This window comes from Leuresthes tenuis, unplaced genomic scaffold, assembly GCF_036924035.1.
Source record: "Leuresthes tenuis unplaced genomic scaffold, fLeuTen1.0.hap1 SCAF_8, whole genome shotgun sequence".
In the NCBI taxonomy this organism is placed as follows: Eukaryota; Metazoa; Chordata; class Actinopteri; order Atheriniformes; family Atherinopsidae; genus Leuresthes; species Leuresthes tenuis.
The window spans coordinates 7,167,577-7,182,956 of NW_027325362.1; the positions used below are offsets into that span (position 1 = coordinate 7,167,577).

The 15,380-nt window shown below is 40.1% G+C and overlaps 2 protein-coding genes across 2 annotated transcripts in view; both read right to left on the reverse strand.

Annotated features, from left to right (window-relative positions):
- ppp3r1a (protein phosphatase 3, regulatory subunit B, alpha a) overlaps positions 1-3,973 on the reverse strand; it is a 28,823-nt gene extending 24,850 nt beyond the window's left edge. Inside the window, exon 1 of the mRNA XM_072390622.1 lies at positions 3,666-3,973. Within this exon, the coding sequence (XP_072246723.1) occupies positions 3,666-3,668 (3 nt within the window). The 5' untranslated portion in view covers positions 3,669-3,973. The remainder of the gene's footprint in view (positions 1-3,665) is intronic.
- Positions 3,974-5,179: 1,206 nt separating this feature from the next.
- cnrip1b (cannabinoid receptor interacting protein 1b) lies at positions 5,180-12,111 on the reverse strand. Its single transcript, XM_072390331.1, has 3 exons — positions 11,593-12,111; positions 10,368-10,512; positions 5,180-7,004 (listed from the first exon to the last, which is right to left on the reverse strand). Exons 1-3 carry the CDS (start codon positions 11,769-11,771, stop codon positions 6,840-6,842), a joined length of 489 nt encoding a protein of 162 aa, XP_072246432.1. The 5' UTR covers positions 11,772-12,111; the 3' UTR covers positions 5,180-6,839.
- Between the last annotated feature and the right edge of the window lie 3,269 nt (positions 12,112-15,380).

The window sequence follows — 15,380 nt, forward strand, 5'->3', positions numbered from 1 at the left end:
GGCAGCATATGGTCCCCTTAGCATCAGATCATTCCACTACATGCTTAAACAACTGCGTGTCTCCCTGCCCCCAACCTCCCCTTGCAGCCAAGAAGAAAACATATAAGTTGGCATGTTTTCTGTAGGATGTGCATACCCTCAACTTTTACCCTCTTGCAGACGGATGATAGTGACAAAGGAGGTCAGGAGAAAAGTTGATACATTAGCCGTTTAGTTGCTTTGTCACACAGAGAAGATGATGCTTTTACTCTCTTCTTTAACTTATCTGTGTTCTTTTGTATTTGGAGACACACATTTTATGTATGGCTCCAAAGATAATTTACTTGAATAATATGCATCCGCTCCTGTTAGTCATACAGCTACCTGCCAAACAACTAGAAATTGTGCCGTAAGGCAGGTTATATGGACACACTTGAGATTCTAGTTAATTCAGGAGGTACAAGAGATTACTCTGTGTACTGGACTCAATCCTGAGAATGAAAATAACTCTTATGAGCTTGTCTAAACATCATAGCTGATGTTTGTACTTGGTGTGTGTGATGGTTAATGTTCAATATTGATTTATATACACACCTAAGATTAAGAGTAAATTAAACTTTCTATTTTCTGCAGAAATGTGATTTTCACACATTTTAAATAGTTTATTTACTGAGGAAAATCTGTCATATTTGCGAGTGACTAAACTATGCGAACCTTGGTGACTGGCAGATGTTGGTGGGTTTTCTCATATGGCCATCTCACTCCAGGTCTTTCTACAACGTTTCATTTGGATTAAGACTAAAACTCTGACTCTGTAATTCCAAAACTTTGACTTGTTCTATTAACGATCACAATCCATCTGGGCCCAACTGCTGCAAAACAGGTCCATTCCATGATACAACCTCCACCAAGTTTCACAGATTTGAGCCTTCCTTGTCCATAAAACATTTTAATCTAAATGACCTAATTAGTTACCTTTTGGCTCATCCAAATTATCCAAGCTGCATATAGAGGGCAACGTTTGTTTTGGAGTGCATGCTTCCTTGTTACAGCCGTGCCAGTTCAGTGTTCTCCTGGTGGTGGACTAAAGTAAATTACCATTAGACAATGTGAGGGAGGCATGTGGTGGCCTTGAAGTTACTCTCTGTTCCTCTGTGGTCTCACAATCATCACACAACTAGCAATACAATCTGTCTGAATGAGGATTGGTCAAGTCCAGACACTTTGGAGATGTCCTTTGGTGTCCTTTGAAATCTCCTTTGTCTGTGTCGTTAAACGCCTCCACAAAGTGTTGTGTTGTGATGGTCAGACATTCAAAACAGGGTGCACGCTCATACATAACGAAGCACTTCCAATCATAGTTTATATTCTTGTGGCACTCACAGACATTTACTATCTGATAATAATTAAAGTGTGAGCTATGACATAGGACACAGCTCTGCACCAACTGGACATTAAAGCACAAATTGTCTTTAAACTACACATTTTATTTCACAGATTAAAACTGTCCCACATTTGCAGAGGCGTTGCTTTTTTGAACTTTTGATGTATTCTTATTCCAATCATTGTGAAGCACAAATCACCAAGCGTTGGATAGTCTGGTAGGAGAGTTGGCTTAGATCTCAATGAAACAGATTAGTTTTACCCAGCCGGTGATATGCAGTAGTTTTCTTTTTTCAATTTTCAAACAAAATAAAAACACCCCATAAAACCTGACTTCTGTCAAAGAAAAATGCACAATCTGCATTTTATTCTGGGTCAATTGACGCTGACGCAGTGGCGGGTGCTTATTAGCACTGACACCAATTGGCAGTGATGGAAAAATGACACCCATGCGGACGTGCTAATTCTTAGTGAGTGTGCAGCATTCACAGCTGCACAAGTGAGCTCAGCCCTCAAAATAAGTTTTAAAATTGCACGTATACTGACTGAAACACATCAATACGAGGCTCAAAATACAGAAATTCAAATTACAACGCAATAGATCTATGCTACCAGTATATGTAGCTATTAATGGTTTACGCCCAGTCCGCAGTAAGGCTTTCCTCCACACTCAAAAATAGTTGACCCTTTTCTTTCTAGAAACCATGGCCAACCACAGCCTGTAGAACAGCTGATTCATCTCCTCCCGGAAAACTTATCCGCAGGGCTCGCCGTAATAAAAAACCTGCATGCATGTGCTAATTTTTGTTAAGCAGCCCGTGCCAATATGCACCAAAACTTTTATTTGCTGGTAGCAGAACTGAACACCCACACTGGGCAAAACTGAAAACAGTAACTCTTACACAACACATGTAGTTTTACGTCAGACGAGTAACAAGCCCAACGTGAGGTGGTTTTCTGTCCGGACAAGAGGAAAACAAGAAAACCCCATCCTAGCTGGAAGGAACTGCTACTGCTGCATACATGGCGGCTACTGCCAACTGTGTGCAATCAGGAAGTCAATCAATACCTGATCAGAAAATGGATGGAAGCATACACAGAGGTGTGAAGTGTAGTGCATTTGTGGATACTGGTGGGCAGTAAAGGGGGCACTATGTATGGAAGTGACTTTTCTGTGCCAAGCAAAGCGTTTGCATGTGCATGCTGACGAGTCATGTCAGCTTTGCTCTTCGATAAACTGGAACATGAATATGGATCCAGGTCTGGATGCTGTTCTCTGGTCAGGTCCCGTTCAGTTGAGGTGATTGGTCAGATCTGCTGACAAACCACTGCTCTCCATCCCACACATCCACTTAAAAAAAAAACCCAAAGGTAATTGAGCATTCTCCGGGGCCCTAAATGATTTTTATCTAAACCCATTTCTTTCTTTAGCCTCTTTTAAGACACACCTGACCATATTCTGGCTTTTAATTGTGTGGATTTTACTTGTTACTCGTGCTATTGCTATACATGTTGACGCTTTTATTGCTTCTTTATACCCAACCATAAATGTCTAATTATTTTTTGTGTGCATATTCTGCTTGGTGGTCATACAAAATGTGTTAAATTTCGAACTGACTTACCCATTAACTACCAAAAGGATATCTAATGGTTACTTGGAAAGTACACATGTGTGTGTGTGGCAGTGTAGCAATCCTATGGCCTGCTATGGCAGCCTCCTACAGAAGAGCTGTAGATTACCACAAAATATAGTCTAAATGTATTCATTAAACGTTGTGGCTCATATGAAATAGTGTTGCAACTATAAACTGAGCCTCCTGTAGCCTTTATGGAGATATATGTCGTTACACGTTCAATGCGGAGCGTTTGTGGAAGCAAAAACGTAACATGAGTAGTCGTTACATATTCCTGTCTGTCGTGTAAAATGTGCCACAATTAACCGCCAACCGAGGCCTAATAAGCATGTATTTTTGTCACGAAAACTAATTTGCACAGGCCTCGCTGCTAATAGAGTGTGGGCTATGCCAAGAAGGGATACGAAATATCTGGGCCACAGGCTGTAGGCTACTGTCAGAGCCCGGGGGTATTGCACAGAGAGCGCGACACAGAGCCAAAAGTGGGTAAGAAAAGCGTTTCCTCCCCGCCAGATCTCGACGCTGTCGACCGTTTATTCAACGCCAAACACTCGCTACGAAAAACTACCTGTCAAAACGACACATTATTCGACACATTGAAGCACAGGCCTGCCCACTGGTGTGTTTACCAGTCGGCGGAGGCTGAAAATAGGAGCTGTTGCTACTTACCATCTTGCAGGTCGGATGATGAAATCCAGGCGATGTAAACGGAAAAGAGGTACAACAGCGGGAGTCAGCAGGCCGCCGAGCTGAGGGGAGAAATACTAAAAAAAAAAGACGGTGGTGGTGCTCTCTGAGGTCTGGTCCTGGCTTTACACCCAGCTTCAAGACGGTCTTCGCCGTGTCTCTCTCCGCTACGGAGGCTTTCACTGCAGTGGCAAAGGGAGTGAGACCCGCTGGGAGGGGACAGTAAGCGGAGGAGGAGGTTAGGTTTGACAAGCAGGCGGTGGTGGACGGGAGGAGGGAAGAGGCGAAGGGGGGAGGTGCAGCAGTACTGTACATCCGGGAACCACAGGCCGTTTTGTTCTTTATTTATTTATATCTTACACTCAGATCAGGTTTGTGTGTGTGCTCCCCCCGGTGGCGTAATGGTGGTACTGCATGAAGTGGTCAAACAGGTCTTATCACACCCTGAACCTCAACATATACAACCGTAATATAGATCATTTCTTATCATTTAGATTAGAACTAAACTAAACACACAGTTTCTGAATAGAAAAGGACCCGTAACTCTGTAGCAATTATATGATACTAGAAGTAAGAAGTGGCAAGCATGTGCAGTCATACGGATAAACAGAATAAGAAGACGTGGTATCAACATCAGAAAATGTTCAGCAAGGAAAACTTATCACCCTGGTACCCGTGTTGATGTTGCTTTGGCACTTGCAACCTACTTAAATATTTTTAGACCAGTCACAACACCCCCTGTATGGTGTTCCTCCAGTCGCAGCCTCCCACAACAGGACAGCTGTGGGGCCATGAAAAAACTGCTCGGGAAGGGCTCGAAGAAAAGCCGTCCAGCCTCCAAACTCCCAGATACCAATCTGATTAGGTCTAATGGCAACTGTGGAGAGGCAAACACAATCCACAAAAGTCCCACCCCACAACCCACAGGGCCCTAAGGATCAGTTCCTGACATCCCACACTGCAGGACATCCTCAGATGTTCTTTGTCCACCCCTTGACTGGTCAAAGCCCCTTTGGTGGTGTGACTTATATTAGGCTGATGATCATAAAGTCATAGCTGATCGTGTATGATCCCAAATATGTGCTGACATGTACTAACTGAAATGCTGTTAAAACAGCATGTCAGAACTGAAAAGCTTCACATTGCAGGCAAACTTGAATGCTCTTTTCCCCAAAATGCTGAAGTGTCCTTTTTTCCCCGTGTTATTTATTCATTCATTTATTGTTTTGAGCCAGAATGTAGTGCAATAATAGGGTCACATCAACCCTTTGCATTATCTTACATTTTTGCATTTATATCTGCCAAATTCTGGATAGCTGAACTGCATGAAAAAGATCTGTATCCAGAAAAGGAAGCATTTGAATCATCCCAGCAGGCTAAACTTGTACAGTAAGGACTTTTAAGAAGAAAATAAATGAAAATTGTAATAAAAATAGCATAAAATGTGGTCAACCCTTTACTGTAGTATTAGAATACATTAGACAAAAACTGCCACAAAAAGTATTTTTCATTTCAATAACAATAACATAATACTCAAATATGAATTTTATAAAAAGGTCAGACTAATATTAAGTTTAGATTTCACCACTGTATTGCACATTTTGTCATTTTACTGCTCCAATGTCTTGCATAGGTTAATTTAGCTTCTTCTACCAAAATACACACATGCACAAATATTTTAAAATTGTTAACTATACAAAAATACTTTATAGTTTATCACAAGAAATAGAAAACAAACAGTTGTTAGATACGCCAGTTTAGGCTCAGAAAACTCCAAATACATGATTTCTTCTCATTAAACACAGACATAAATGGCTTAATGTTGCAGAAGAGGTAGAGGACACATACACTGTAGATGGGCCCATCTCCATCCAAATCCAAAGCGTCTACTTCCATGACTGCATTTTGCTCTTCACAAAATAGTAAGAATAAGCATCCACACATCTACACAGAGAGTTTCACTGAAAAAATCATCCTTTTTACATCAGTCTTGATGGCACAAAGCGTGACAACAACATTTTAGATCATTTCATGGTGCTGTTTCGGAAGAGATGTGCTCCCATCTTACTGCAAAATGATACGAGCTGAGTCATGCTCTAGAGAAGATGGAGGTATTTATTTTTTTTGGGTAACTAAAATTGGTCCGCAGAGCAGCAGCAGTCAAGAGTGACTAAACATGGTTTTAGTTGTGGTAACAATGCCGAGAGGGCTTTTCAAATGAAAAGAAAAGGACCGTGTGGGGGTATTGATGGGCTTTTCTCTTTTTCATTATACATGAGTTAAGGTATGTTATGACATGGCACAGCATAGATAAAGCTGAATGTTACATTTACGAGGACTGTCAGTGGTGCTGTTGTTGGGTTATGAAGTTAATGTAACTGATCAAATAGCTGTAATCATTATCTTTTCAGTGTGTGAAGTTGCTGATTTAGCCACTCAGAAGTGCTCTGTCACATACTTCGAAAACAAACCTCACATTTTTAACATTCCAAGCTTTAGACGGCAGCGCAAGCCAACAAATAGAAACTGATGGGAAATACTCTGCTTGGAAGCAGCTTAATAGAGAATATAAAGACATTAAAAGATAAATGTTAGGGTGGCCTGCTTTACTTTCATTCCATAAATAGTTATCTAAGACGCAACTTGACGTGTTTTCTTCCTTTTTTTGATTTTGAAATGAAACTCTCTGCAAGTTTATAGTTTCCAAATATGCCGAAAAACATATTTGTACAAGCACCATCTGTATGAATAGATGTATAATATGTGAACACAGGCCCACTTACACACTTACAGTACAGTACATACACATAAATCTTATAACACTTGAGGGATACAAGACTGTAGGTGAAAAAATATTTATCCCAGAATGTAAATGATTCCTATTCTATCAAAGACATAATCAAAACATATGAAGTGTTTTGCATTCTATTCGAACTTCAGTAGAGGTGACACGTTTATTGTCACACATTTGTATTATCACTATAAATAAACAAAACCCTCGTGGAAAGACTGGCAACATGGCTGCATCTTATGTTCTGCTATGGGAACAGAGCCAGTCTTTCACACCATAGACGTGGGGAAGGGTTCATTTCTTTTAACCGGAGGATGGAGAGACAGGAGATATTAACGTACACGCCAAATCTGTGTCTGAGGCCGTCAGACAAACATCTCCTTGTTGACCCACATGAGCGTGCGCGTGTCGTTGGGTTTGCATTCATACTCGATGCTGTTGAAGCTGTTTCCCCACTGGCAGTGGTCCCTCTTGTTGTAGTTGTAGTACTTCACCTGCCACACCGTTTCGAACATCCCCGCCTCTGTGAACTGAAGCAGAAACACATGGAGCTGAAGCAGACGCACAGACTCTAACTATGTTATGTGTGGGAACATATGAGGATGAAGTAAGGAGGAAGCATACAGACAGGACAGACAGATGCATGCACACACAAATCACACCACAGGCTCCAGGGTGTGCCCGCACAGATGGGCTACACTACACACTACACAAAAATATCACACTTCATATCTGCAACTTAGTGTTAAAGCATGTATTTCAGCTTTTCTCCTTCCTCCTTCAAGCATCTGTGCGATGCTGCACACCGCAAATATTTGTTCAGTGAACAGTGGAAACTAATTTGGAGACTGATATTTGATCCAAGAGACATTTCATGTGTTATACTGGATGAATTCTAACATTCATAAGCTGGTGTTAAGAGGGATGTAAAATGACAGAACTGCTTTTCAACAGTGATTAGTTTGCTCTGCTTATGAGGTAGCTTATAGACTAATCTGTTCATCATGTAATTAGCTTCGGTCTGTTGATATTTTTTCATATTTCATTGTCTGAGGAGAGTACCATGAGCTCAAAGAAAATGTGATAGATATTTGTCCCCTTTGCTGATAAACAGAGGGCGCGGACGTAGGACGGATAATGTCATAAACCGGATTTGGTCATGCTAATTTGCACACTTTAACAGCCATCCTTCAGCTACCAACTCTAGTGAAACTGTAACCTTGGAAACGTGCGTATCTACCAGAAACACAAAGTTACCATGGAAACGCTGGACGAACTGTAACCATAGTAACATGAACACATCTGCTGAAGCCGACATTTACCCTTAGACCCGGTGAGGCACAGCAGAAGGGAAGCTTTAAGAGATAACCCTGATCATGAGGTGATTAAAGGATTGAACTGAGGGTTGATTCTATAGATTGGTAATTGTCAACAAATCCCATGCCAGGACCAGAACCCGACAATCTGTCAGCAACCTTTCCGAATTCCTCACCCTCTGTGATTACTCTTAAACAATGAAAATAGATCAAACACTTGGATTTTTAATGGCTGAATAGATTTCTGGATGGATGTAAATGTTGTACTATAGAGACTCTATCCTCAGACACATGCCCCACTGCAACAATGGTGATGATTGATTTTAGGGCAGCAACTAAGCTCTTGGGCACAGACTATGACCAGTTTATTGTAGGTTTTGGATATTTCATGGTATTTATTGCCTTTTATATTTTTCATTTAAGCCTTTAAGAATGCTTTTCGTGAAAGAATGAGAGATTGAGTAGACAGTGATCATACTACGACAGCCAATCGTTGCTTTTATTATGTTACTTTGTGGAAATTGGGGGTTTCCAGAAAAGCTGAATTCAAATATATGTTTAGTTGTTGAATAATTGTTTTTTTAAATGTCTTTACATATCATTGATTTAATTTAGGGATTAAAGAAGTATTTAGACCCTTAACTTCAGTAAATGATATGAATACACATCGAAGCACAAGCACAAGCAGCATTCAAAGCTTTTCTCAGGACGTACGTAACAATATCAGCTAAATTTAGTCAAAGCATCAAAAAAAGCACATTTTCAGCAGAAAAATGTTCCCAGTCTATGTTTAACTGTCTAATAAGATGTTTTTGTTTTTTAATTATTATTACTGCTCCATTGGTGTGTATGTTGCATTTTAATGCTGTTGGTGTATCTGCTTGAATTAATTCTACATAGTCCTGGGGATCTGTTTCCATGCCTCATATTTAGCAAGATGGTCAAAACCACATCTATCTTCAGACAGACAAACAGTTTTTTCAGCTTTGCAACGGTGTATTCTTCTGCTATACATGATTATTTTCATATAATATTTCTAAGATTAAGGAAAATCTTCTCAACCTATAAATGAGCTCTGTAATAGTCTAGGTTATCCAAAAGGTTGACCAAGATTTGGGATACTTTTTAGATTACTGGGCAGGAAGAGTGTGATAAATTGTAATCTAAAACGTTACAAGCTGCTAAAAGTTACTGCAGTAGTTGAAGAATCATGGCAGAATCTCACAGCTACTCACAGAAGATCACATTTTTATCATCTAAAACAGCAGAAACGGTAAAAATGTCATAGCTGTGTGACCAAAATTTACAGAACATGAATTTTACACTGCATCCATTTTGCACCTGAATAACGTACGTGATGTTCCTCGTCACTGCGGTCCAACTTTTCCTGCCACTGATCAGCTGAGTTCGTCTGGAGTTATGTCAGGTTTGTTGGGTACCTAACAGCTGGACATTACTTTTGCCAAGATTTAAAAGACAGTAAGTATTCGTGCTTTTCATTTTCAATGTCTCACAGTTGGTATTTTAACTTTTGAGTCACTGTGCATGACACAGAGCAATATGGTCGTTCTTCAGTATATAGACTGACAGATTCAAAAAGAGTGCTGTATAAAATTCATCATATTTAACATTCGCTCAAACTGCTTTTAAATTATGAGAATTTGTGCACCTTGTGAGTAACTCTTAGCTTGGCTACCTTGTCAAAATTGCTCCCTGACTCTATGTTAAATGTAATGTTACACATCACATTTTATATTGTTGTATTGACTTGTTGAGATAAATGAAGCACTTTGTAACAATTGTATAGAAAACTGAAACAAGTTTATTGTTGCTCTTATTTTTACTGTGACTGCTGTCCTCTGCAGGTAAGACACTGACTGCTCATAGATACTTCACACAATAAATACCACTTTAAAAAAATCCCTTTAATGCAGGAGTTAATAGATTACAGCAGATAAGTAGACTCTGGATTGAATAAAATCGCTACTGTCATACAAATCTTAAAATTGGTTGTCTATACTGTGTCCTTCAGAAACCGTTCTTGGTCCTCTACATCTTTTAGATGTATTTGTGGGGATTTATTTGAAAATAAAATGCACTACAAAAAGAGCATTAATGAAAAAGAAAAGAAAAACAGCATCTAACATTGTTAGATGTTATCATAAACAGTAATGCTAAAGACTTGAATATAGTGGCAACCCTGCTGCCACATTATTGGTGTTATTCTACAACGAAATTCTCTACAGTGTTGAACAAAAATAATAATTAATAAGTACCTCAAATTCATACTTAAATAGTCGAGTATTTAAGAAAATATAGACCAAGTTATATTACACCATAACACATTAATCTCTGATGTTTGGCTCCTCTTTCTTTTGCAAATGAAATTAAATTAAGAAAATCTATATCTAACTGAGCTGCAACATTTAAATAATGATCGTTTGCGCCCCTTAACTCTTAGTTTAGCTACCTTGTCAAAACTGCTCCCTGACGCTGAAGTCATAAATGTTTTACTTCTCCAGACTCTGGTTCCAAACTAAATTTAGTTTCCGGCCATACTGTACAGTGTGTCCTTACCTGTATGTTAATTTGAACTGGTTGCCTCTCTCCACTCTTAGTGTGTGCCACCCCCTCTGTGTCATAAAGGCCGGTGTAGACCACAGATTGTGGGTCTTTAGACTGCTGCTCCAGTGGGAAGGTCACCCCACCCACACTCATTGACCTGCAGTCAGGAAGACAACAAAACACACCCATCTAAATTAAATAGATGGATTAACATGTGCTTTTCCACACTGACCATATCACATGTTAAAATAGGGCTTCCGTTGTGTTTCATGCACCTCATAACAGTTCAACAGCTCGCGTGCATCATCCCATGTGTGACCTACATTTAGATTGTGTACTCGTTCAGGCCTTTTTTTTTACAGCGTGGCAGTCTGTCACTGACAGACTGATATCCGACATTAATCCTTGTTTGGATATGGCAGCACAACTGCATTCATTACATAATCACGAATTGTAAGCAAATCACAAGTGGGCTGTGACCCAGCACACAAAGGCTGGTGTCTAATCTGTTGTGGATTTGACGCGCAGCCGATTGGGGTTTATGTTGCCTTCACGTGCCGCTCGTAAAGTCAGCTTTACACTTAGAAATAGACTTAAAGACCTGTTGAGCGCTCCAGGAAAAGACTTACCAGGAAAACCCCACTAAAATCGGTAACATTTCTGTCTGAATTCTAACTTTAGAATATAAGTAAGAGGTCCATTTTAGGGTTTTGTATACCTGATCGTCACGGAAACGTTCGCTTCCCACTATACACTAATGTACCCTGAAAATCTGTTCTTGAACCTCCCTGCAGCGGATTTGCTAAGGTCAGTACCCTAGATGCAGCCAAAGACTTAACCTCATCTTTGGTCCGGAAATGAACAGTCAATAAATGTAGCCTAATAAATGCCTTTACAAGGATATTTAAAATGTAAAACACAACCCCACAGACGTTACTATATTCCCACAAGCTGCAGGCAACTAAAATTAACATTAAAGGGACACAGGTAGCGTTGATCGTCCATCGGGGATGGCACATTTTTACCACTAAACCTTCATTATTTGGAGAGCTCCTGACATTTTGACTGTTCCCTTCACCAGAAACGCAATCACTCCCTTTCAGTGGCTGAAAAGGTCAGTGTTCTTCATTAATTAATTAAGTTTAGCATCTTTTCTGGAGGAATACAATGAGCCATTAGTGATATTTGCTACCCCAGAGGTTTATCATGGCACTTTGTTTGGCTCGTGACTACCTACGTGGCCTGGATTGCTCCTGGCTTTACGACCACCTCGATTTTGTACTTGGACCCGGTCAGTAGCTTGATGGTTCGCGTCTGTCCGAACCGGGCGCCGTCCGACTTGAAGTACACCGCGGTGTTGTTGGGAAGCATCTTCAAGGAAATCCCAATTTTGACAATCTGAGGAACATCGGCCATGTTTCCATGCGGCTAGTGTACCTCCAGGGTCGACGTGGGAATTGGGAGATACGTCTCAAGTGTGGATCAGTTCAGGCAGATGGAGAAATGCCGTGCGGAGAAGCCCGGACAATAGCGCACAGCACATTTCCGTTGCTCCCCTGTGCGCCGTAATCCCGTCCAACCTGCAGCACAGGCCTAATCCTAAACCAATGCTCTTTCTAACTCATCTCTGAAAATCTCTCCGTCACTCACAACACACTCATTCACCAACTCTCCCCTCCCATTTCATCTCCTGACGCTCTCCATCTCTGCTCCCCGCACTGTAAAATGTGCTTCTCGCTGTCCTTGGTGCTGAAGTTGTCCATTTTATCACGTTACCAGATCGTCAAACGGCCAGTCAAAGCTCTCAGTGACTGCTTAGCATTATAAGAGTAACCGAACAGAAAAATTGATCGAAAAATCTTAAAAATTGATGAATAAATAACCAATACCTAACATTACTTCTTTAACATGTTCAATTCACGACTCACAGCAAACTTTAAGTAAGATTGTCATATTTTGATATAGATCACATATATATGTATACTACTTTATAATGCAGTTGTATTTCCATTAACAGTTAAGAATGTAATGAGTTTAATGCAAATAAAAGCACACCACAGAGTAATCTATTACTGCAATCGCTTCCAATAACAGTGCCTAAGATTTTCTGTAAATTGTTAACACTTTAATATATGTATATTTATTCAAGTTATGCATCTGTTCTGTTCCACCATTTGTCTGTGAATAATATAAAAAACATCAGTTTATAGGTCCACCATAGAGACAAACTGACAACGGCAATACCAGGTTTCACCTACTGCTTACACATCTGCTTACACTGGGCCAAAAGGCTCAGGGACATCCGTCATGCATTGACAGATACCAGTTCCATTTTCAGTTAATCTTCCCTTTAATACCGGGGAAACAATGACTGCATAATAAAAAGCAAAAAATAAACTTTTTCACCTATTAACCTGTGAATAAGATATTTTTTCTTTCCTGTTATATGTCACTTGGAAAATCATTCACCAACACGATGGCTGAGGTTTTCTACTTTCAAACTAAAAAGCACCACCCTCAGCCTCAGAAAAGTGAGGTCCATATATTCCACGTATTATTGCATGTGACATTGTGGTGTCACATCAATAATTCCAGAGATATCAGAGGTCAGAAAGTTATTTCACAAATTTGAACCATAAACAGTTTGGTTTTGCTATTAAACTAATTATAAAGTGTGACACTAAACCATCCATTTATCTGAGAGAATGAGCAGATATGTCCTATGAGTTCATTTCCTGTTCTGGCTGTCCAGGAGAGGCAACACAGAGTGGTTTCTTCCTCTGGGAGTGACCGTTCTCTCTCAGACAAAGACTCTTCTGTCCTCCACACTCAAATCTGACCCTAAAAAAACAGCCAGGTTTGACACTAAACCTATGAAGACTGATGTTCTTCCAACCATTTATCTAGAAAACACTAAGAGTATGAGTGAGCATGTTGATGAGTTTAATTCTTTGTAATAGGTTTTCTCTTTCTCCCACTTTCGTTTTCAGCTCATGCTGTTGGGGGAGAAAGCCACAAGCAACGCCACCAGGTGCCTGACCACACACCAGCAGTATTTCCAGGCTGTGTCCACTGGTTAAAAAAGCTGAAGGTTTAAGCTGTTTTTTTTTTTCATCTGGAGTGATGAGTCCCTGGCAGACTGTCTCTCTTCCTCAAGCAGACATACCCATACAGCTGCACAGGTTTTCACTAAAAATAAACTAAGTGCAAGTGGTTGTTGCATCTTATGTGAAAAACTTATGATCCTGCCGCTCAGTAAGAGTTAGCAGCCTTGATCATTATATTATCTCTATTGTAATTTTTTATTTCATCTATTTTTTTTGTGCACAATAAAATTCATTGTAAATAAATTTTCAGTGTCATGGCAAAGTAAGACAATGCAGCTCAACCAAGAATCACCAATTAAAGTATCAGCCCTCACCATCAGCTTCTGTTATCCCAATTGCAGATAGGTTGATTACAGTCAATAAGCTGAATATCTGGTGATAGTGTTTGGCCAGTATAACTCTGCATCCCTGATTATAGTACAAGGTTCAGTGCGTCAAATGGTGCAATGATGTCACGAGTAAGCACCTGTTTTTACACCAGTTTCATGTCATAATAGCTGTGATACAACTGCCTCCAACTGTACAGCAATAATTAAATCATAAATAACCTACAAATGAATTATAGGTGAGTTTAAGAGGGAAAACAATCCTTTTCCAAAAAGGAAATGTCTACTGTGGCAGGTATGTTCTGCCGCTTTTCCATGTGTGCAGAGTAGCTTCACTCTAGCTTGATTATAAGTGGAGACAGTGAATGTGTTACAGTTGTCCCTGGTGTTTATTATCACATGTACAAATGTAAGAATAAAGTCTTAGTTTTGACTTTAGGTCACTCCAAAACTCAGTATGAGGTTTAACAGCACAACCCACCAAAGAAAAAGCTCTACAATGTTGGCAATGGACTGTTGGCCATACAGTCTCACAGTCTACACAAAGCATCCCCATGTGGTTAGTAAAAGATGGGCCTAAATGCTATATCAATATAAAAAAGAATATTCGAGACAAGAAATTTTGAAGGATGTACATTCTTTTAAGCAATCCCTGTAATGCCGAGAGTTCACCAAGAGAGGTCAGGCTCGGATCACAACAGCAATAAGTAGTTGAAATAAGACACCCTAAAATATAGTACTGAGAAAAACTTTCGCTATTGTAATTGATGTGATGCCACTGCCACTACCAGCCCATTATACGAATGATAATAATGGTAATGATAATTAAACTAGTTTGAATGTTCTACCCGTGTATGCGTGGGTTCTCTCCGGCTTCCTCCCACCGTCCAAAAACATGCATGTTAGGTTAATTGGTTACTCTAAAATTGTCCTTAGGAGTGACTGTGAATGTGAGAGTGTGTGGTTGTTTGTCTCTTTTGTCTCTGTGTGGCCCTGTGATGGACTGGCGACCTGTCCAGGGTGCACCCCGCCTCTCACCCAATGACTTCTGGGATAAACTCCAGCCCCCCCCCCAATTTACAATTTACTCAGTTAATATAAAAAAGCATGAAGAAAAAGAGTCAGCTCAGCGGATCACGTGGTTGGTCAATAGGGTAGGGAGTGACGCAGCTGTTGCCAACAAAATCAGAGCGCGTGTTCGGTTCCTAGCGAAAATAGTTGTAGACCGAGCTGATAACCGATGCCGTGTTCGTTACCACCGAGACCACTGCAGCTCACTGAAAGATCCGGTGCTCCCAGTATGAGTCACTCTTGAAGAAATAACGAGGTTTCAGATAGGCAGATGCTTATGCATCTATAATTTAGACTTCATAGTGTTTGATAAGAGTGTTTTTCACTTCAACTTCACGCCGAACTTTATAATAAAGTCTGACGTTATGCGTCAAAAGCAGCTTTCTCTCTTTCCAGAAGCGTTTTTAAAGCTGCATTGATATGGTTGCAGTAAAACGCATGAATTAGTTTTGCCCGTTTAATTAGTTTAGTGAAATTAAGCGAGAACAACAATCGCTGTTGTTAAATGCGGCACTGGGCAA

What these genes read in the sequence shown, in the direction of transcription:
- cnrip1b (XM_072390331.1), bottom strand. Translation starts at nt 11,771, where the DNA reads ATGGCCGATGTTCCTCAGATTGTCAAAATTGGGATTTCCTTGAAGATG. An exon ending in CCAGGAGCAATCCAGGCCAC is followed by an intron (nt 10,513 to 11,592) that starts GTAGGTAGTCAC and finishes TCCTGACTGCAG; the next exon opens with GTCAATGAGTGTGGGTGGGG. An exon ending in CAGTTCAAATTAACATACAG is followed by an intron (nt 7,005 to 10,367) that starts GTAAGGACACAC and finishes TTTCTGCTTCAG; the next exon opens with TTCACAGAGGCGGGGATGTT.